Raw genomic sequence first — 24,764 nt, forward strand, 5'->3', positions numbered from 1 at the left:
GTTTAAAAAAAAAAAGGGGAAAAAAAGGTGGTTCCCCTGCTGCACCGGGCTGAGAGCACAGCAGAGAGCTGCACAGGTAGCTAGCAGCAGCAGCAGCAGCAGTGGTGCTGAAAGCCTCCGCTAGTCTACCTAGAGACACTTCCCTCTCTGCGTGATACGATTGGAGTGTGTCGGCGAATCCTCCCCGCATCATCATATCCCGCTCGGGTCACCTTACTGCTCGGCTACCGGCATTTTTCCATCTCCGCGCTCCGAAGATGATACCTGGCAAACGAAGAGCTGCAGTCATGTCCTTCTCGGTGGCGATATTTGGAGCCCTGATGCTGCAGTCCGTCTCGTCCCAGTACGGTAGGAAAGCAGCTCTCCTGGCGGTAATCTCACATCATGACGAAAATGCGGGTTTTGAAGGGAGGGATGTCGCCTGCATTTCTGCAGTGGGGCATTTTAATGAATCATTACAGGACGTATCTGTTCTTAAGACCGCTGTCCATCACGAATATCTCAGCAGCAGCAGCAGCCAAGTCTCATTAGATAATCCCTCACCGTGACACTAAAGACACTCATACCAGTCAGATGGAGCTTTGTTCATGATTGGCTTTCTGTGCATTTATGATGAAGGGTCAATAAATCATTAATGGGATACAATCTGTGTTCGTTGGGCTGAAGTGGGCCACACGGAGGCCTGTGTCCCTAAAATGTCCTTTGAAGTGTGGAGCTGCATGCAGGATCCGTGCAAGGACAAGTTCAGTTCACCAGGTTGGGGAATAGAGGAGGAGGAGGAGGAGGATAGGGAAATGGTGTCACACTTAAGTTCAAAATCTGTCATGCTTTCCTTAGAAATGAGCACACACACACATACACACACATACACACACAGGCTCAACATGCTGTCACGCTCTGCTCAGGTATGTCAGGATATGGCTCAGGAATCCAGTCTCCAGCTCTGTGCCACCAGCTCCTCTCCTGCAGGGTGAGATCATTCCCTGCATCACTCCATCTCCCTGTAACAGAGCACAACATGTATGTAATTAGATGTAGGACCTCAGAAGTGCCGTAAATAGCACCAGTCCATTTTGCTGCATGCTTCTATTTTTAGAGCAGAGATGCTGCACTGGGAACCATGGCTTTAATGTCCTCTTGCAACAGTGAATCTGTTAACTCTTCCCTGAGATGCACTGCACTGCAGAGTGGCATTGATTTTGTCAGCACGGTTCTGCTTGTCCAATTGACCCCTCTGCTCATAAATCTCAACCCCCCCACCAAACAGTTTAGGGGCAGTGTAAACCCCTCTGTGCTCTGTGTTTGTATCCCTTTTGCAGGCGTTGTGTGAGAGTGAGAGAGAAATTATTCAGCCCCGGCCTTCCCTGGAGTTGACCATGTGTAGGAATGCATTACACATCTCCTCCTATACTGCACGCCCACTCATTACATCTCGTCTTCAATCAGCAGATAAAGCTCTGCTTAAATGTAATGGCTTTTTATCTGACACACTGCTACAAAGAGTGATGCTTTTTATCTTCTTTGTGTTTCTTTCAAAGAGTCCAAATGGGCTGGATGCTTCAGAGAACGTCACAGTATTACACCGTGTATTATTAGTACATATTATACCATCAGCTGATGCGAGATATTAACGCGCACAGCAGCCAGCCTCATCACAGAAGCCATTTGTATCTGCTAATGGCTGTTCACATGTGAAGATATTCCCGCCAAGGTTCCCTAAGGATGTGTGTTTGATCTGAAGCGGAGTGGCTTTTACCAACGAGGCTGTTTAATGGTTTCATTCGAACCACATTTTACTGTAATTTCTCAGACAGTGGCCACAAAAACGGCTGAAAATGAAGGTCACAGTTAATGAACTGATCAATGCAAACAGAGGATTTTGTCGCTCCAGTAATGAGCTGAGTCTCGGGTTGGTATTAGCGTATGAGCAGAGGTGTGGAGATGTTCATCAGTGCAGTTATCCTGACAGATGACCTGGCAGACAAATTATTCACCCCGGTGTCGAGGTTACCTCCATTTTCATTTTAAAGATTGAAGGTTTGAGTACTGTAAGAGGAATGTGTAAAAATAGAGTGTATTGCCAACAGCTAACATTTAATACAAAACATAAATCTCAAGCCTGAAATGATGAGGTCCCGTCTGTTTAATTTACAGTAGGGCTACATATATTGATTATTTGAATTATTCAAATGATTATTCTCCCAATTGGCTGATTAATTGTTTGGTCAACACAATGTCAGAAAATGGTTCAAATAAACATAAACTAGGGAATGTGTGGCATTTAAAAATGACTTAATGGTAAATTGGTTGTCAAAATTGGTGCAGATTACTTTTCTGTCAGTTGCAGTTTGGATTTCTGTTATATTTAACGTTAAGGGCATGTAACCAGGAAGTGGTGGTGGTTTTATTTATAGCTCAACTCTTTCTCATTCCTCTCATGCATGATACCCTGAGTGCAAAATAGCAAAATCTGAGGGCAATTAGACTAAGAGTAGAAATTTTCAAACTATGAGGTTTGCTGTTTAAAGCACATTAAAATGGGACAATATTGATCGTAATATTTAATTTAATTTAATTTAATTTAATTTTGATTTTTTAATTCTATTTTTTTTTTTAAGTTTTGTTATTATAATTTTCATTTCCACTCACATAAAACTGCATAAAGTCCAGATAGTAATAAAATTAAAATTAAAATAAAATACAATAAAACATAATAAAATGAAAAATAAAATGAAATAAAAAATACAATAAAACAAAAATAAATAAAATAAAATACAGAAATGCATCCGAAGCCACCGGCTTTTACAATGGATCTCCCCTGAACTTAAGGATAAAATCAAACAGTTACAGAATAATGGGGAAAAAATAAGTAAAATCACATTTAAACAATCTCCTCTATTTTCTGTAATGTAAGTCACTCGACTAAATTTCAGTACATTCACTTTAAACCCAGCAGATAAATATCATATATGCTTCCTGCAGCTGTTCTGCCCTGATCTCTGCAGTCGTCTTTTCTGATAGAATATTCATCTAACATCCAATTATCCACTCAGGATGTGTTGCAACAGTTTAGGTACATAAACTGGGACAGTGGCCAGAATTACTTTATATTACACCGGTATAAACAAATTCATCAGACGATAACGAGAAAATATCTGCAAGGAAAGACTCATGACTATTCCAGGCCATCTGTTGTCAGGTTTGCTGTCAGGTTTACGCTTTGAATAATGAGACAGAAATTAGCGTCAAGTCTCCAGTAAGAAATAAAAAGAGGACTGATGAGGGTATTAACTTATGATTTTATTTTATGGTTTCATATCATATTAACCATCTTCTTAGTTTTCAGTAGGGGCTGAAAGGATGTGGCTGAAAGGCAGATTTTGATTGGTCCTCACTGAAACATCAAAGTGTCTGATTGGACAGAAGTACAGTGATTTTCTTTAGACAGAGCTTTCTGTCTTTCTAAATACAGTATGTGACTCTGAAAGTCTTGTATGAAAACAATAATACACCATGACGTTCTATTTGGAGCTGAAACAGTTGAATAATTAATTAGTAGATCAGATTGGAAACTATTTTGATAATTGATTAATCATCAGTTAGTTATCAAGCTCAAGCTCAAACTCCAACTATTTTCTGGTTTCACCTTCTCCAGTGTGAAGATTTACTGTTTTTGTCTGTTTTATATCATCATAAACTGAATACTTTTATTGTTGGTTGGACAAAATAAAACATCTGAAGATGTCGCCTTGGCTTCTGGGAAATTGTGATGGGCATTATTTATTATTTTCAGACATTTAGAGGAAAATCATTCATAGATTATCGACAAAAAGCTAAAGACAGATGTATTTATTAGGGGTGTAACGATATTGATCTGAATCGATGTTCAGTGATTAACAATCCAATATCATTGATGCAAATTGAAGCCATCGATGTATTTTCATCTGCAAGAAATGCTTTTATTTTGAAATCCCCATGGCACTTCTGTGTCACCTTTTCTGTCCAAGTGCACCTTAACATTCAAACAGTGCTAGCAGTCTAGCACCAGGCAAAGAAAGGCAAGCAGCTAAACAAAGATGTGGAGGATATTTACTGATATTGTCTCATATCGATCACTGGCCCCTTTAATCGAATCAAAATCATATCGTGGCAGACTTTGTGATATCTGTAAATATCGTATTGTTATCCAAAGAATCGATATAATATTATATTGTGATGAAACATGCTATTTATATTCCTAGTATTTATATAGCACAACTGATTCACCAGCCAAGATACACACTTTTCCACATATTCATCAAATAACAAACATAATCCAGCTTTAAACATGGATAAGGCAACACAAAATGAATAAGACAAACAAGTGCTTTACAGAAATTTAAACTGGCAATACTGACGTAAAAAAAATGCAAATAAAATATCATAATTAAAGTGATGCTCAGCCTTAGAAGGCAGCAGAACATGAGCCTGCTTTTAAAGGCAGAGCATTAATCTAAAAGAATCGACCGATCAGTCAATAAAATAATCATTAGCTGCAGACCTAAAATGAAATATGTAAAATGGAAGCTATTTAAAAGTGTCACCTTGAGCTTTAAGATAATATAATGAGCATCTCTCCCATTCTGTCATTTAAGAGACCATCAGAAGTGTAATTAATAGATGTATTAATAATAAAAGTGATCAGCTGGCTGCAGCCGAACACATTCAGAGGTCGAGAATATGTGGACAACTTTAGATTAATCAGGACGATCTAGATAAACAACGCACTGCAGCCTTTTATAGTTCTTAGATCACCCACATGAGACATAACAGCGTGTCAAAACTAAACAAACATCAGCTTGACATGAGTGACGTCATTCAGACATGTACAGCACAGTGCCACTGGCTCAGCACTTTTTACACATCGAGACTATCCGAGGTGGCAGCACCCATCTCTCAGCAGTTCTGTGTTAAGAGCAGAGGTGTTGGTATTTGTTTTAAGTCCCTGTCATGTTATTTACAGTTGCCAGTTTATTAAGTACAACTAGCTAAAACCAATGTAGTCTAATACAACAGTCCTGCAGTAAATCCTGTATACTAAGATTACATATCACCATTATAGTGACCAAATCATCATCATCAACATTAGAATAATAAAATAGGCAATACCTCATATAAACACATGAAAACCATACAGAAAGTACATTAATATTAAAGATAGTCTGTCTTTGAAGTGTTTGCTCGAGTGTTAGTGTCACTGCAGATGAGGACAAGCGACCAGTAGCATCACTGGGTTTGCCTGCTGCACGCCCACCCTGTGAACAAAGGACAAAACAAAACAAACCCACGTTTCATGCTGCAGGGAGACTGTTGCTAACTTTGGTTGTTGCTTGACACTATGAGTTTTTCAAAGCTCAGTATTTGAACCATGGTGACTGAACGTCCTTAAACCATCTTTGAATCGCTTAAATTATCATTATTTTTATAAATATTAGGCCTTAAAAGTAAATAAATAGTCTTAAATTTGAATTTCTGGTGTACTAATTGCCACAAACATTTAATCTAATTTAATTTATCCATCTTTTAATTCCTTATTGTCGAAATAAGTCAAGCTTGTCTGCCTGATAGTTCACATTTCTGATGTTACAAATCCTTAAACCTACCACTAGATTAATTTAACTCACTCTAATAACCATATTCCTACATAAAACCTACCTCTGCACAGGACCACATATATACTACTTTTACTTACCTGCAAGACTTGAATAAGAAAGAGATAATTTGTTGTAATCATGGTCAAGTGTCTGATATCTGTAGACGTCCTGTTAACACATAGTTTTATTAATAATTAAAAATTGAAATGGTGATACTAACTGATGGGAATTTACTGCGGTTTATCGTGGACTGTTTCATCCCTAGTTTGGTTTTGGTTAAAGCTGTTTTAAGTAGTTGTTTATTTAACTGTATGATCATTGTGGAGGCTGCAGTTTCTGGTGGTGTTCAACTGTAGTAGGTGTTTCTATTATTTTGTCCACCCCATCTATGTCAATCAGGTTAGGCTAAACAACAGGAGACACCCATCAGTATAATAACATACAGTTCAACATTATAACCGGAAGGATTTATTGCAGGACTGCTGTGTTAGTTTCAGCCAGGTGTACCTAATAAACTGGCAGCTGAGTGTCTGTAGGAATCTGTGCTGTTCCTGATGAACCAGTTGTGGGCTGCGCTGCAGGGTGATGATGTCAGCTTGACAAGAAACAAACATGTCTGTCCATCTTGTGATGATCTGCCTGGTCTGGCTGGCCGTCTCTTCCTCTTCCCACTGTGCTGCCGTAGTGCGCTTCTATGGAAACGGAGGGGGTCTATCACCATGCGCCCACACGCTCCCCAGAGACCCAGAGCTACAGTCTCTATAAATCTGCTCTCTCAATCTCATGTGCTCTCCACAGTGCCTATACACCATGCTTATGATGACTACAGCCTCCACATCCCCCCCAACTCCTCCTCCTCCTCCAATCTGTGCAGCCGTGATCAATTGTTTCACTTTATTGCTCTCAGTTCAGAGAGGGAGACATTTCAATCCCATAAAATTAACAGCGTACAGTTCGCCCGGTGTCTGTGTCCCATTATTGGATAATTATATAAACAACCGCTGATGATGTTTTCATTATACAGACAAGATGTATTGAAAAAGACAAGGTCAGTTGGAGGACTTTGGGATGCAAGTGCCGTGCGAGCCCGGCACAAATCTATGTGATGTCATTAATTGGACAATATAAAGTGAGAGCAGCCTCGCAGAGACGTCCCAGCAGAATTGAATGAAAGCTTCCTAGAAATAGCAGCAATAATGACTTTGGCAGAGATGAGGTTGTGTCTTTCTCTTACCAAAAGTGTTGATGTGACTGTTCCGACAGATGGTTCCATGTCGACTTCACTGATTTGTGTTTCACTGTTTTATGGTAGCGCTGAAACAATTGAAGAAAATGAATCTGCAATTGTTCTTCAATGTAAAATATGGCCGTAATTTTCTGTTTCCAGCTTTTTTAATGTTTCTCCAATTTCTTAGTCTTAGCCCCTATTCCACTATAAACAAAAACTGCTACTATCTGGCTTTTGTACTTAATGGGAAGGTCACAATCTGCATTCACTCACAGGACAAATGACTCTGCGGTTGTCACGCGTATTTTTCAGCTCCAGTTTCAATTAGCTCCAACTGGCAGTGATGGATATACAGGACCTGGGTGGATGCTTGAAGCGCTACCACAAAATACCACCCATCTCCATCTAAGCAGTGCTCAAATATATTTCAAAAATTAGTTTGCACTGAGTTTGAAAGAGAGAATGCTGTGATAAACATTTGTCACTGTGTTACAATGCAATGTTCTGATGGTAAACCTTTGGTCCTTACATTCATATGGATGCCACTTGATGTACTCCACCCACCTAAACACCATTACAGACCAAATACACCACCTCATTGCGGTGGCACTTCTCCATGGCAGGACAATGCCACACCACTAAAACTGCTCAGAAATGGCCCGAGGAACATAACTAAGAGCTCAAGATGTCGGCCACATTCCCCAGATCCCAATCTGATTAAGCATGCGTGGGATGTGCTGGTATCCCACATTACAACCCACAGAACTCCAAGGATCCACCACAAACGCCCTGGTGCCAGACACCGCAGGACACTCCCAGAGGTCCTGTGTCCATGCCTTGACATTTTAGAGCAAAGTTGGATCTATGAAGGCCCCACTGTGGATAGGGGTTACCTCGAGGGTACTGGTACGTCCCACAAATGCTTGATTGGATTGGGGTATGGGAAGTTTGGAGGCCAGGTCAATGCCTTGAGGTCTTTGTCACATTCCTTGGGCCATTCCTGAACAGTTTTTGCAATGTGGCATGGTGTATTGTTCTGCAGAGGGAGCCACTGCCATCAGGGAGTACTGTTGCCATGAGGGAGGGTACTTGGTCTGCAATGGTGTTTGGGTGGGTGGAACATGTCAAGTGGCATCCATTTGAATGCAAACACCCAAGGTACCCTAGCAGAACATTGCATTAATAATTAACCAGGTGATTAATGTTAATGTTAATGTTTAATGTTTCGGCTGATCGGTTGTCACATTGTCACTGGCCTCCATGCATTTCCTACTGTTTACTAACCTGTTTTCCAGTGCATTCATGATGTTGAATGTTACACATTAGAAAAAAATAAAACACAAAGGCATACGTATCTTCACATGACTCTTGTCTAGTGGCAAAGGAAAATGAGTCTATTGCTTATTTTAGTGGGTTTTCCTGCGTTTTAGAAACCTGCGTATACACGCTACATTTTGATGGAAAAAGGATGTAAGAAAAAAATATATATATTTTTGAGTTGGTACTGTAGGTCAGCCAAAAAAATGCAATTCAACTACATGAACTTAGACTGTGAAATGTTGTTATGGACATTTTTCACTATCAAATAATCGAGAAAACTAGCAACTTGATGAGTTTGTAAGGAAGACAGTTGTTAGCTGCAGCTCTGTACACATTTTCCTTTCTCTCTCTCTTTTTTATTTAACCAACCTTTGTTTCATTTTATGATTATTTGTTTGTCTGTGTATCTTATTATTTAATTTATCTTTATTATTGTTTGTCTTTTCTTTCCTGGTTCCCATTTGATTTACCCACCTATTTTCTTGCCTTTCCATCCTCCGCCTGCTCTCCTTTTATCTCTGGACACGCTGCCCCCTAAACCTCCACCGCCTCCACCAACAGCGGGCTTTGTGAAATCACCTTTTTCTGAGACTAAGCTCACGGGCGACACCTTTGAGCTGTACTGTGACGTGGTGGGAAACCCCACCCCAGAAATCCAATGGTGGTACTCTGAGATCAACCGAGCCGACTCCTTCAGGCAGCTGTGGGACGGCGCCCGTAAGCGGCGAGTGTCCATCAGCACGGCCTATGGCTCCAACGCTGTGAGCGTGTTGGGTGTGTCTCATCTCACACTGGACGATGCCGGGACCTATGAGTGTAGAGCGAGCAATGACCCGCGACGTAATGACCTGCACCAAAATCCAACCACCACCTGGATCCGTGCTCAGGCCACTATTTCGGTGCTGCAGAGTGAGTGGTCACTGTAGAGGAAACACCCCCTTCCCCTCCGTTAGCAACCAAATGTAACACTTCCTGTGTGATTCAGTCTCCCTCAGACCTCTCCAGGGGACCTCTATCTTTCCCCGTAGGTGCCATCCTCCCCTACGGACTTGGGAAATGAAGAAACTAGTCCTTTAGTACTTGAGTAGTATTTTATATTGTACTCATCCGTCGGATCAGCCTCCATCCCATAGAGCACACCCTCCATTTCCTCTTTACTTAATTTTTCTTACTCTTTAGCTCTCATCTTGTCATTTCCCCAAACTCTTTGTCAATAGATTGCATTTATTTTTTCCTTTGTTTATTATTATTTAATTATTTTATGTCTGTGTTTTTAAAATGTTGCAGACTGACTGTTCTTCCGAACTTGTCCAATATTTGCTTTGACCTTGTTAATTCTGAATGTTTTGAATGGCACCATTTGTTGTTTGCTCACCAGCAGCGAAGAATCAGCATATCTTTTCTATAAATTATAATTCTCTTTCTTTCCCCTCAAACTACGCTGTACCGGGATCTGAAATGTACAGAACTGTGATGGAAACCAAAACTTGTGGTTACTAAACCTGATTGTCAATTGTCAATACTTTCTGTTTAGCCCAGAGTATCAAAGTGCTGAAAGCTGCCTTCAAATATCTATGTCATATCTATTAGTAAACCTTTTAATTATTTGATGATCAGATAGCTCCAGATTCATTATCAAAATCTTGACAATTCTAGATTAGATTTTAGATTTCATGGAGGCAAAGTCGTTAAACAGCTGATGGTGTTGAGGTTTAGACGACATTTGTAAAGTGAAAAAAAAAATCTTTGCACAGAATGTGTTTGAATACTTAGATTGAGAGGTTCACTGGTGTCTACCATAGACTGTATATAAAGATGGATGGCATGTCTCCACTTCTTTCCACTGTACAAAAATGACTTGTGCTGGTGATGTCTTTTGGAGCCAAAGTCTGCACAGTAGTAATCAGGGAGTGGAGCTGTGGTATCGAGGTCCCAGCTGACACTGTGCTTGACACCTTGGATGCATAAAAAGAACTGGATACAGCGTTGGAGGTGGGACCCTGTTCATTCCTATGAAGGCTGCTCAGTGGCACATGAAGCTGCCACATAAAAAAAATGACCTGAATGAGCGGCGCTGCTTCTGCATCATTGAGCCCATAGAGCAGAAGCTGGCCTGCTGGCTGAGCTAGCTAACTTCCGGTTAAGCGCCCCGCTAACTTGAATGGGAATCAAATTATTTAATCACGCGGCTCTTCAAGACTTTCCAAATGTTATCGGACTGAATGGATTGAATTCTGATAGTAAAATGAGTCATGTCACGGGTTGTGACACTCAAAAAAATGTATCCACGGATTTAAAGCTTTCTCTTTCACAATGTAAGTCTATGGGAAAAAGTCTTTAAGTTCCCATGGGATCACATGACAGATTTGGAAGTTATCATTCCACTGTTTGCCATGTCATGTCGTCCATCTTTATATTCAGTCTATGTGTCTATGTGTAAGAACAAGATCAGGATTAAACAGAATACGACACCCCAGTTAAGATCTTCGTTGTTTAAAAGTGAATCCGAGTGAGGATTTTCCACAGGTTGAATTTCAACCAGTTATAAATAATAAATGTTATTGTAGACTTTGTTTTTATGGGAATCCTTCAGAGCTTTTTAATCTCATCTCTGAAATAAAGCTCAGAGAGTTGTTGAACAGACCTTGACCTGGAGTCATCTTCACTGGCTAACGCTAGGAGTACTTCTTTTATTATTTGAAGATTAAACCTCGAGTTTATTTTAGCATAAAAAGAAATCAGCATTTGAAAAAAATATGTGAAAAAATGGATCCGCCTGTACTCCTGTGTATCCTGTACAGAAACTGGTTCCAGAAGTACTTTCCCTCTACATAAGATCACAAGGTCACCTGACAGTTTAGGTTTATGGCCGTCAGTTTAAATTAAATCAACTGTGTTTTTGAGAAGTCATGTTTTTGGGTCATTGTGGTGTGACTGCTCGAGGCTGGGCGCTTTATTACTGCAGTTGAGACCACAACAGAGCGCTATAGTTGCACAGTTAACCCAAAATTGGGCTTTAATTTTTATTTAAGCTGCAGATTGATCTACAAAGCCCAGTGATTGGATGCTTCTTATTGAAGTGCACCTTGGGAGCTGTAGTTGGCTTCCCTTCTTACATTTATATGTACACAGGCTTAACTTTTATTAAAGAAGCAGATATTTCCCAGTGCAGTTGGTCATCTTTTGTACTGATGATTCAGCCGAGGGAGTTTTGAGTCTTGGAAGTGCTCCCACTTCCCAGTCACCCAACAACGCAGAAAATGACTTCTACTTAAGGAACCCTGGATGCCCGAAATAATTCCTCCCACATCAAGACTCTATTCCTGTGTTGTATTGTATAAGTGTGTGTATGAAGTGTGGTTGGCGTTGGTGTCCGTCTGAACCCTCTATGCGTTGTTGTTTACATCCTCCAACACTCACCCACGGGTCCCTGCATGCACACTGATCTGTGTCTCTATTACAGAGCCGTCAATCGCCGCCTCTGAACACACCACACTTCCTGTGGAAGGCGACGTTTACTTACTGCAGTGCAACCTGACCAGCGCCCACAGCGTCCACCAGGAGAGCTACTGGATGAAGAACGGGGAGGAGATACCTGAGACACGCAGCCCAAACAGGAACACTGAGTACAAGTAGGAGTCAGGGCAAAAGCTTTTACAACTTGTTGTGTGTGTGTGTTTAACACAGAGTTTAGCAGTGGGTTCACGTGAGGTGTGTTTCTGCTCTACAGGCTGAACAAACCAAGAGGAGAAGCCGCCGGAGTGTACATGTGTGTCTACACCTTCGAGACGGCTCCTCCAGCAAACGCCACCATCGAAGTTAAATGTAGGTGTTGATTTGTGAGCCGCAGGCGTTTTTGTCAGTTTCAAGGCCACATTAGAGTTGTCACCAATAAAAATGGCCCGAATGGCCTTGAGCACTGGCAGCCCTGTCATGTGAGGACCTGTGATTTCAAACGGCTCTGCGGGCTGCTCATGGGGCAGCCGGCGCCCTTGACACCTCCATCTAACCAATGCCCGGCTCAGTGGCAGCAGATGGTGTCTTGTTTGTCTGATGGCAAGGGATTATGTCTCAACGGTAAAATCTGGTCGGCCTTTTCTGCTGTCACACGCATTGCTACGGAGGCAAATTGGATTTTGTTTGCTTTTATTTTATGGGGCATTTCTTTTCATGTTTTTTAATATACAGAATATACAGGATAATGTAGGCAGCTTGATGTTTCATCACTTCACATGTTCCTGAGAAGATGAGATGTTGTGAATTAAATATTTGATGTTGACATTTCACTTCTGCTCACACAGACATTTGTCAATCCTCCCCGTGTTGTGCTCCTTGATCATGGCTAGAAAAATTCAATAGAATTATTTTAGTTTGGTGGATTAATTGAAGGACAACATTGTATCTGAGTTTTCTTCTTTTATATTTCTCTACTTGTAGCAGTCACATTTGCTGCATTATTACCCCCTTCAGCTGTTTGAATGCAGCTATATTTGGCATATACTAACTCTGGAACTTGCTGTGTGCATCTTGCTTGAAAAAACCCCTCTATGAATAAAAGGACATTGTTAGTTTGTACTGAAAATGAAAAAATGAAAAGCACAAATAAGTAACCCATTTATTATTTTCATGCAACGCACATGACTATACTTACAATTATGAATTGCTACAAAAAAAAAAACCTCTCTGAATTTCTTGATTGTGTTGTAACCATCAATCTGTTTTATGTTGTTTCAGCTGCTCCTGACATCACAGGCCACAAGCGCAGTGAGAATAAGAACGAGGGCCAGCGTGCTATTCTCTACTGCAAGTCTGTTGGCTATCCTCACCCTGTCTGGACCTGGCGCAAGTACGACAACGGCATTCACAGGGTATGAGATAGCAATATACTCCCCCTGGCTACTGTAGCAGCTCAGTACATATTCTACATTTGAGTATATTATAATGTTCAGTTTTGAATATTCTCGTATGCGGAGTTGGCAAAACATTCGAAACACCTCAGCATACAACCTCAGTAATAGTTCAGTTAATACCTCGCTGAAAACTGGCATTATTATTAAACACTATTATCTTTGTAAAGGTAGAGTTTATTGGCGACGTATTACAGATAGATAACAGGTTACTATTGATTAAAATTTCTTGTATCTGCACGAACCTGTGTTGGAAGAAGTCAGTATGCATACACTAAGCACGAGCAGATCTTAACATTAAATTGTAATTTTACTGTCACTGTGAATATTCCAGCTCAAGACAAGAAGCATGATTACATCAGATGAGATAAGATAAGCCTTTATTGTCTCCCTTAGGAGAAATTTGTCTTGGGTATTTGACAGCACAGGCGACATAACAGCTCACAGCCTCAAACAACCATCCATATACATGTACATTCAAACTACATCTATAACATTCAGTAAAAGACACAGATCCATGTACACTAGAACACACACCAAGAGTCTTACATGATGCTAAGATATTGGACATTCCCCCAATAAAAGCTGTAATGTCAGAAGAAGAAGAAAAACATATATTTTATTAATCCCTGAGGGGAAATTCAATGTTTTCACTCTGTTGTCATGTAAACACACAGGCCCGAAATACACACACATGCACAAACAGGACCTATACATGCATTAAATCTAGAGATTTTAGAGCGAGGGGGCTGCCTTGGACAGGTGCCCCAAGCAGATGGGGGTCTGGTGCCTTGCTCAAGGGCAACAAATTGGCACCTGTCCAGCTACCAGTCCATACTCCATATTTGGTCAACTTCCAGTTCCCAACCCAAGTCCCTATGGGCCGAGCTACTGGCGTTAGATAGTACACAGATAGAAAATCTCGCATGTGTTGTACATCATTTCATATTAAAAATAATGATGCACTTCATTGATACAACACCCTTCAAAACAAAGTTACAAAAAGTAAAGTTAAAATGCTTCATATAGGAAAGATAAGATTAAAACAAATCAGCATTACAATAATATAAATCCAGGCAAATAAAAGTAAAGAGAATGAAGGAGACTACTTGTTAATAAAACAAGGTAAAAAAAAAGTAAAATAAACAAAAACAACGCAAAAAATAAACAAATGAAATGCATATATGTTTTAATGTTTTAAGACATGAGCTTGTTTAGAATATTAAAGCACCTCTGTACATGTAAATACAGCCACATTTCTGTCTTCTCGCTCAATAGGAAATCGACAACTCAAGCGGGCGCTTCTTCATCAACAGCAGAGACAACTACACCGAGCTCCACATTGCCAACCTGGACATTAATCTAGATCCAGGCGAGTACCACTGCAACGCCACCAACATGCTCGGCACCCGTGATGAGAAGATCGTGCTGAGGGTCCGCAGTCACTTGGCCCCCCTGTGGCCTCTTCTGGGGGTTTTGGCCGAGATCATCATCCTGGTCGTCATCATCGTCGTTTATGAGAAGCGCAAGAAGCCTGAGGATTTACAAGACGGTGAGTCACCGCCAGGGTTGTTTTATTATTCCACTGTTTTTAATATATCTGAGGAGAAACTGGTTTAACTGTTCATTTCAAACCCTGTCAGCGTGCTGCGGGGCGACGAGGCAGCTGTGAAAGGAGGCGCACTTTGTTTTTTTCCGCCTAAGTCATTTCTTGGCCCGAGACACCAACAGAGTCACCTGACACTGCGCTCTGCCCGCGCTCAGTAATTCAGTCTGGCGAGGTTGACCCAACAGGCAGACGCTGTTGCAGGAGGTCGCACCTTGTCAGGACAATTTTACCCATTTAATATTCATGAGAAATATGATACTGCAGTGTTGCGGAGGTGGACAGTTTCAATTATTAACAGCTTTCCAGGGACCTTGTGCTGTCCCCAAGCTGCTGCAAGCGTCACCACGAGACACATCATTTAGAGACACAACCTGCGTATGCCAGCGTGGGATTTTCTAATACTACTGAGTACTTCATTTTCAAGAGACTCGCCATATCATAAATTATGCATTAATGGTATTTGGGGCGACCTTTTCCTCTCAAACAGAATTTTGATGTTGTCACATGCTGATTAGACGCAACGTGCAGCGAATGACTGACAGCTCAGAGCTGTGATCGCCTGTCAGTCAGTGACACTGAACAGGGATATACTGTCATTAGTCACCTTGAAAATCCTCACAGTGTTACAAAATGGACGCAGACTGCGTGAATAAAAACAGCAAATTCTTGCATGAAATGTTAAAATTTCATATTTTGCTCCAGTTAGCGTTTGCTGTTGAATATTTAATGGATTGTTGTAATATCTCCCATCCTCCCCTTCTCCCCAAATTGCATAACCTTAACCATGTTCGTGGTAAGTGTGAGACTTTGCATGCTTCATGAATTTTAATAAGCATTCAGCCTCATCTTCTTCCAGTTCACAGCACACGAGTACACAGTTGTGTTTGGCCTCGACATTAATGTCAATGCAGTTCAGAATCCTCAGTTTTTAAGATTTTATTTTAGTAACGGTCATATTTTTGCATCAAACGGCAGCAGTGAGATGGCATGCACGTCACTGTAAAGACCCGAAAATATTTTGTGTTTCTCAATCATCTCTACCGTCACTGTTTCACACTGCTTCAGCGACTTTATTACCCTCAGTAGAGGGCTGATATATTTTATTCTCACTAATCTCTTTGAGTGAACAGCTGTTCTGTGCGAGCGCTGTCTGTCTCTGCATGACAACAGTGTTGTTGTTTTTTTAAAATTGAATTTTTGCCTGTATGTATTTGTTTGAATGTGGTGTCGTGCTGGATTTAACTGCATTCTGTGTGTTTTGTGAGTGACCTCATGAGGTGGTTTTTCCTGCGGCATGACAGCCTGTTGTTTACTACTTTGTTACTCCATTGAGGCTGCGTTTTCATCCCATAACACATGCAGCACAGTTGAAAGATAAAAAGTCTGGAAAATCTAAAGTGCACCATGTGTCAGTCGCAGCTACTGTTCTCAATGCTTTACGCTTTCTGTTAAAAACAACAACTTATCACTTCATCAACATTTGCAACTCTCCTTGCGATTATTTTATTTTCTGGTCTTCATTTCTCCATATTTTCCCTTGTTGCCTCAGATGATGACCCAGCAGGACCAGTGTGAGTATTAACATTTTACCTTTGATATCTGTTTAACTTGATGACGTGTGTTTTGTTGTTAGGTTATCATGATGTATCCACTCCGGGCTGTCTGTAGAGCTCAGTGTACAGTACACCCCAAATTTGGGTCACAAATAACCGGGAGCATCATGCGATGGTGCTTTGCTGCATTCATATAAATCACAGGGAAATATAATGAGTCAAATAAGGGTATTTTTAAGCTGTCAACAACAGGGGGGATAAGAAAATATCAATACACTTGAGTGTTGCAGTATTAATTTTTGTGATACTGTGTCAAGTCTCAAAAACACTTTTTAATTTTAATTAATAGTTTACATGCAAAGATTCACAGCAGTGGTTCATTTTGGTTTTTAAATCCCTGACAGCTTGATATCAGTGTTGTAATCTGTCTTAAGCCATTTGACTCTTACGCTCCAGCGCATCAACATATCGCTAACGTGTTAAATGGACTGTGATGAATACACATGTAGATCCCACTGTTCTGATTGCAAAAAAAAGAAAACTTTTGAACTCAGATTTTATACGGATGGTGGTGTGTTCTTTATACTTTTACAATTTTCTTGAAATTAGATTTTAAAAAATGGTAATATATTGTCTTGCTTTCAGTATCGCAGTATACTGAATCGTAACCCTTGTAACGCAATACTTATCGAATAGACAGATTCTTGACAATACACAGCCCTTGTCAATGACAAGCTACTGTCTGAATTGTCCTGATTATGGAAGCCCTTCCATGATGCTCTAAGAACAAAAAAAGGCCACACTTAAATTTAAGTCCCCCATTTATCTCTCATTAGCAGTATGCAAACATTTAGAAAATAGTTTAACACACTATGATGCAGTTGTGAGCCGAGATAGGTATTAATTAAATGTTCTGTACGCAAATTCAGAGCATTAATATAACAGCAGACAAGTACTTCCTGTGTAGAGATATAGTGGAGTAATGGCGTCCTGAGCAGAGAATGAAGTCACGCTACCTCTGTTGGTTGAATGTGTAGATCGTTGTGGATGTTGCAGATGCAAAGCACCCCCTCTCCCATTACCCCATGGTTAACACTTGTAGCTCTGTCAGCACTGTTCCCGCTGTTAGCACAGTTAGCTGCTGGCCACCGGCTCAGCCATCTCTATGCTGAGAGCCGTGTGCTGACAACCCTTTGAATCATAGATACGCACTTTGTATCATATAACGCTCTTTTAATATATTTATCGACAACCTTTAAGAACCCATTAGGAGGCATGAGTGAACAGGCGTATTAACTGAAAATAAATTATGTAGTAAAACACAGATGTAATAATACAAATTAGGTCTTTATCTGAGGACTTATAACTGCTGACAAATACTGTACACAAATAATAATTTAGGAATGCCCTTATAGCTGTTTACATCTACATCATAGTGTGGTAAACTATTTATTAAATTCTTGTATACTGCTTTGTTGCTTTTTTAAATGTGTAACCTGACCCAGGTCTGGTATACTCCTCCACAGTGAAAAGTAGAATATGTGTTCAGCTAATCAGCTGTTTAGTCTACAACCGAGATTCAACTGAGTGTTGTTTTCATTATTGATTAAACGGTCATTCGTCAGACTTTAAAAAGCTCCCCTCAGAGCCACAGAGGATCATCGACTTGTTTTCAATAGCTCAGTAGTACAAACCATGTGTAAAATCAGTGGAATGCCCCTTTAATTTACTGTTTTTCCTAAATTGAAATCAATAAAATGTTAGAAATTATGCGAAATTTTCATCATAAGTTGGCAGTGGTGCCCCCAGACATTTTTCATAGGGATAGCCAGATGGGGCCACAGAAAATCTTGGGGTGGAACACCAAAACCAAAAGCCATAACTGAATTTCAGAAATTCTATTATACTGTTGTATATAGGCTAGTTAAATTCTATGTCAGTATGACAGTTAATGACTTGCATACTGATATGCTTTGGTTTCTAATTCTAAAGCAGTCACACCCAGGTGCACACCAAAACAACCGAACCGAGACCTTCTTGAAGAGGTGGTCTCGGTCCGGTTACAAACAAACTCTGGTGCGGTTCGTTTGTGGTGAGAACGTGTTCCGACCTGGATCTGAACCAACTGCAGTCACATGACACATTGTTTGGGTTAAACATGAGCATGTTACAGTCCTGGAGGATTATTAATGTGCACCTCCTCCTGTACTGCCTTAATATGCACATTCAGCACATCCAATGCATCAAAACATTGTTTTCTAGTTGGAGCCGCGCCTCGTTTTCAAACTGTATGGTTTGACTAAAATGAACAATGACAGCAATATAGTCCACGATGAGCAGCGCTAAAATCAACCTGCGTAGTTGTCCCTCCATTGTGACATTAGAAAGTGTCACATTTATCTTGCAAGTGTACTCTTCTTCAGTGTTTTGTTTACTTCCTGGATTCTTCCCACATCGAAATTCTGACCAATCAAGAGCAGATTTCTCACACAAGGCATTTGATCTGGTCCGCTTGTAAATGCTGCTGTGAGAACATGAACCAACTCTAGGCTATTATTGTAACAACATTAGTCCCTGATTCAGACCAAAGAAAGCAAAGTCGAGGTCTGAAAGCACCCTAATATACAGCTTTAATTTGAAGACGTGAATTAATTGTGAGGATTAAAAACACTTACTGTGAACAATTGATTATATCAGGGTGGTCATGGCCCCCAGCGGCGCTACTGTAAGTCGGCAGAGCCCAAAAAGATTACTTAAAATTGGTAATTTATTCTGATCGGCAAACAAAATTATAACATTCATAATTATATGTAACAGAGACAACAAATCATTTGTGTTTGTGTATATCAGTCATTAGAATTGCAATCAGATTATTTTGTGTCTCAGTTTCTTCAGTGTTCACGTGTTTCAGCTGAGGTATGAACTGATTGTGTTGTTTCCTTCCTGCTTTAGGAAAACTAATTCAACCAACAACCACAAAGACAAGAATCTCCGCCAGAGGAATACGAACTGAGCAGCCTGTCTGCTGAGTAAGTATTAAATTATTAAGAGGAAGCCTGATGATAAAGACGTACGACAAGCCTGTGGCCACAAATTACAAGATGATCTTATCACTGAACACTGCTGTCAACCAAAATCAGACTGTTGTCAGACTGCACTAATGGGTCGTACGTTCTCTTTATTTGCAGGTTTCATTACACATGTATTGACCATATGAAGGTAAACGAGAAGGGAGTCCAAACCAGTTGTTAATAGGATGTATCTGCCATTACGAGTATGGTTGTGGAGGAGTTAATGAGGCATGCCTTATGATTTAATTGTGTGAGGGTGCGAATATGGAATTGCTAACATTATAACCATTGTTGCTGCATGCAGTTGTTGACGTTTATGATTTATTTCCCCTCTTATCCCCTAATTTAACATTTTTACTACTTCTAAAATAATGCATGCAAGATGTCGACCTTCTGTTTGATACAGAAATGGCTTTTTATTTATTTATTTATTTATTTTGCTCTTTTCTCTGAGAGTGGCTTCATTTAGATAATCTGTACTGTGTGTTCTAGAGGAAAAACAAAACTCGGCAATGTAACAGAAAACACCACCATAATCTGGTATGACAGTTGTGTACAGTTTTATCATTCCTCTGCATACCATTTTATCCGAAAATATCTATTACATTTTAAGGGCTTTGCAATGTCCCTCTAAATTTGGTTAAGGTTTACTTTACTGTATGTACTGTATGTATTAAATCACTATAACTATGTATCAGATCACCATTAATATAAAGACTATTCATATGATATGATGCACTTAAATGTTGAGGGTAATGAAAACCTGTATAAACCTACTTTAGGAAATCTGTACTAATCATTCTAACATATTGTTTTATAATTGTGTGTATTGTACAGCATGGCTATTATCCTATGCAATTATTATCCATATCAATATATTGAAAATCATTGCAGCTTTTGATTTCTCTGTGACAAAGCTTTAAACTAGTAGGATCACCGTAGAGCGTTGATGGCATACTACACAGCTGCATGAATTCTCTACAGCTGGCGTGGGAGGCGGTGAAAAGAAGCCCACGTCAGGACTGACACGTGTGAAGCAATTCTAAGATCCCCGACTCATTTTTAAGAATAAATATCTCGAAAAAGAAAAGTGTGTGTGATGAATTTCTTTTTGAGACACAGTGGACATTCAGTTGTACCGTTAAGGATGCACACAGGCCGTCCCAGGAGGATGCAGGAAAATATGAGCATGTTGAGAACAGCACCATCTAGTGACGTTTTGAGTGACGCACAGCTGACATGTTGAACATGATGATGAACATCAGAGGAACAAGGACCAACAAATCTTGATTAAAAAGAAATCCTCACTTGGTGTGCAACAATCCCAGTCGTATGAAAAACAAGATTTTTGTGAACAGTTTATACTTGATATGTGGGTTTATTCTGCTCTTTTGACACTGAGGCAAACTGTGGGGTCATTTACAGTTCTGTTATTTCTCTTGAGCAGTGAGCATTGATCAGATAATAGAATACTCTTAACTCAGACCCCTGAGTTCAAGAGTAGCACTAAATTTATGCACATGGGCCCCATGTGCGGGAGCAGTGCACCCACTGTGGCGACTGTGGGCTCTCTTCCGGCCCGTGGTCCGTTGCTGTGTCATCCCCTCTCACATCCCCCCTCATGCCCCAAACTGTCCTGTCATTAAGGGCAAAAAGCCCAAAAAAATAATCTTTAGATTTAAGCACACAAATGTTTTTTCATTCTTCCCATACCATATTTTTTTTGTTCTAGTGTTTTTGGTATTTAAGATCCAGACTAGATCGGAAAGGGTGGAAAATGTGACATTGCAAGGAAGAAACTATCTTTCTGGTTAGGATTATTGATAGATAGATAGAGGTGGAAATTTATTCTATATATCCATTAAAAGCCACCATTTAGGACACTGAGGCAGGGGCCTGATAGTGGGAGGAAAAGTGGAAGTGATTACCCAGGGGGCCTGGAATGAAAAGTTTGGTTTGGTTTGCAGTTCTATTTGTCAGTAATTAGTGCCATAACTTAATTCAAATTGGCTGAATAAATTAGTTTAAATATCAAACTTTGTACAAATAATAAAAAATAATGGAAGCTCTGTAAAGCCCCTCTCATCCCTTTTTTGTTTTTAAAGATTATTTTGTTTTGTTTTTTTTGCCTTTGATGACAGGATGGTGTTGGATGGGTGGGTGGCATGCAGCGGGGGCTGCGGCAAGGACACTGCCTTTGTGCATGGGGCGCCCGCCCTATTTACTGAGCTACTGGGTGCCCCCCTCTCACCCCTTAAAGGTGCAAAATGGTTTAGTCTGCCCCTGTACTAGGATTTGTCTCTAAATACAGCTAAACCCCAGTGACAGACCTCTAATGCTGCTGGAGCACCAATGCACACTGTTGTGTCTTTCCCCAAGAAAGGGAAATTGTTGTTTCAAAAAAGAAAAGAAAGGAACGCAAACTGAAAAAACAAAACCAAAAAAATTCGAGAGGAAACATGCATCAGGAAAGGACGGACGGGAGGCCCACAGAGAACATTTATGCACAGGGCCCAGAATTTGTTGCTACGCTCCTGCACTGACGTTATGTCTTCAGTATCTTTTTAAGCAGGGTGGGGGTGTCTGGTACAACTTAACCTACTTTCAAGGTGCAAACAGATGAGAAAGAAATCTGGAGAGGTTGAAACTCCAGCAACACTTGTAGTAGAAGTTGTTCTAGATACTGTTGTTCAAATGTTGCTTGAATTTCAATCTCAGTATCTTTCAAGAAATAAGGGTTCAAATGACCTTAGTTTAGAGTTTATCCTCTACCATTGCAGGACAATTAGACATGGTGAGTGTGGTGATGGTGCTGAGTTTTTAAGTCTGATTCAAACATTTTTTAGAGTCCAAATTCTTAAATTTGACTTGTTTATGCCAAAATTATAGAATTCGATTGAACTGAATCAGCCATTTGCATAGAAAACGAATACAATGGAATATGCAAAGCGACTCCTCTAAGTAGCCAGTCTGCACCTCCTGTTACCAGGAGCTTGACCCCAGACTTCTGGCTGTTGTTGCACCTCAGACAGCAGTGTGCTGACCTTGTCAGAGTATTGTTATGTTCAGAATTATGCTCCTGGCTCTGTGGAGAAGGCTTGAAAATAACATTTGGACCATTATGAATGCGTGATTTAATTAATAAACAAGATTTACAATGCAGAAATATGGTAAAAAGAAAATTTTACGCTCTTCTTGGTGGCAGTTAGTCAAAAGTGTTATTTGTTGGTCTAAAATCCTGACTGTGGGTTGAAGTAATGAACATATCTTCAACAATATTGGTAGTTATCATGTGTGATTTTAGTGAAGATATTATCTGCACATGGAGCTCATTTATTGATGGCAAATGACCCCTTTGCAATTTAGAATATGTTGTGTAGTTATTCCATTTTATGGTTTACAGTTACACAGAAACATCTACACCCAGTTTATTAGGTACACCTATCTAAGGCTAATGCAGTCTGACACAACAGTCCTACTATAAATCATACCTTTATAAAAAGTATTGATTCAACTTTGTGGTGCTGGTAGATGCATTATCTTCTCAGACAGTAGTGGGCAGCACATTCAACACATTATGTGGAAATGGCAGCAGTACAGCAAAGGGGGGCGCTATTCTATAATGCCTGCAGTGACCAGGTCTCATTGTCGAGCTATCAGCAACATTTCTGTAACTGTTACCACCTGGAGAGTGATGACACACTAAAATGTGTTTTCATACCTTTTCAAACTGGTCATTTAATTGTCTTGACCTGATTCCCGTGATGTAGCGCCGTGTCCTGGATTAATATGTCAGTGGGATTCAAACTGTAACAGGAGCAGTCCATTTCTGGAGCAAAGAGACATCTGTGACTTTATGAACCCTGAAAAAAAAACAACAGGAACACAACTTTTGAGAAAAATGATTTGTAGCTGTGTCTGTGTGGGTTAATCTCTCACTCTGAGATGTCAGGTGAAGTTGAAATAAATCTGATGGACTAGTTCTTAAACAGGCCACTGGATTAATAATACATTTAGAGGGTAGATTTAAACTTGGCTGGAAAGAGTCATAGTTTTATTTTTAATGAATTCACTCAGTAATGTTCCTTTTGGCCCTCTTCTACTGTTTGCCTCCTCTGTGACCAGACACAGTCTAATTTAAAACACCATTTCCAGACATGTTTCACAACATAACACATTACAAAACAAAAATAATGTCCTTTAAATAACATTTTCTGTCTGATGTGATTTTTCCACATGACTTTACATTGTGTGTTTCCTATTTGATAATATGTGAATAGTTATTCAATTAGAGTGTGGCAGTTAACTGACCGACACATATAGTTCATGATAAACTGAAAATAGCACACATAACATGTAGCATGTACACTCACTTGCCAGTTTATTAGGTACACTCAGCTAAAACAGATGTAAGGAAGCTTAGTTTTGAAATGTAATAGGTTGCAGATTACTAGTTAACCTGTTAAAAAGGTAATAAGTAATGTAACTCTTTTAATTATATAATCAAAGAAATGTACCTTATTACATTTGATTTATTTTTGATTATTTTTCAAATGTGACTGATTGTGGTAACAAGTTTTGACATCGAGCATTTCAGTGTTGACAGCATTTTCACTGCTGCTAAACAAGCTTTACATCGTACAGGAATGTTAAAGACATTTTCTGGTTTTAGGAGGAAAATATTGGTAAAATTCCAGCACTGGAAGGCGCTCTCTTTGGCACACAAGAGGCTGGGCATATTCAATTAAGAGCACTAATCAAAAACAAAAATCTAAGTGTAACTTCCAAATGAAAGGAGCCTGTCTGGCACAGAGACACCTTCTTGTAATACTCTTGATAGTGTTGCACACAAATTTGTCCCGTCTTTGCTGACCTGTGTTGTCTGGACATATGCCAAAGGAAGACATTTCTGCAGAGTGAAAAGATGCAAAGCAGCAGAGTGAATGTTAAGTTTTTGAATTTTGATTTTGATTAGCATCTGTTATTTAATTACATAGTTTTTCTTAGTAACTGTAATAGATTACAGTTACATTTGTTATTACATTATGTAAACACATTACAATTATTATTATTAGAATATTATATTATTAGAAACACTTCTTGGTATAGTGCAATACAGTTCAACAGTAACACAAACTGCACCCTCCAAAATTACCTTAAAGTTGAATCAGCACCTCTCCACAACAGTTTCAACAAAAACCCAACATGGCAATTGTATTTGACAGCAGTGGTTTTAAGTCAGGTGTACCTAATAAACTGGCATCTGAGTCTAAATCAGCCACGTGGTGATGGTGATGACGTCCCACCCTGGGTGATAATCGTGCCTGCAAACATAATGGAGAGTGATGACTGTAATGTACTAAATAAGGCACAGAGTGTGAACTCCTAATCTGGGCAGTTCATGATCAGGAGACTGTGTCGAGGCGTCAGCACTCCAAGCCTG

General features: G+C 39.9%; 1 protein-coding gene across 2 annotated transcripts; it reads left to right on the forward strand.

The window, feature by feature from the left end:
- Nucleotides 1–8: 8 nt before the first annotated feature.
- On the forward strand, nucleotides 9–20,411 carry LOC126408577 (neuroplastin-like). 2 transcript variants are annotated; one of them, XM_050074211.1, is made up of 9 exons: nucleotides 9–348; nucleotides 8,743–9,090; nucleotides 11,645–11,813; nucleotides 11,912–12,006; nucleotides 12,916–13,049; nucleotides 14,367–14,640; nucleotides 16,247–16,268; nucleotides 19,203–19,279; nucleotides 19,439–20,411. In XM_050074211.1, the coding sequence occupies exons 1-8, from the start codon at nucleotides 258–260 to the stop codon at nucleotides 19,261–19,263; spliced, it is 1,194 nt and encodes a 397-aa protein (XP_049930168.1). In that variant the 5' UTR covers nucleotides 9–257; the 3' UTR covers nucleotides 19,264–19,279; nucleotides 19,439–20,411. The 2 variants fall into 2 exon arrangements, with proteins under 2 accessions (XP_049930168.1, XP_049930169.1); XM_050074212.1 differs by lacking the exon at nucleotides 8,743–9,090 and having other exon boundaries at nucleotides 16–348.
- The last annotated feature ends 4,353 nt before the right edge of the window (nucleotides 20,412–24,764 follow it).

Source organism: Epinephelus moara, chromosome 20 (assembly GCF_006386435.1).
Source record: "Epinephelus moara isolate mb chromosome 20, YSFRI_EMoa_1.0, whole genome shotgun sequence".
In the NCBI taxonomy this organism is placed as follows: domain Eukaryota; kingdom Metazoa; phylum Chordata; class Actinopteri; order Perciformes; family Serranidae; genus Epinephelus; species Epinephelus moara.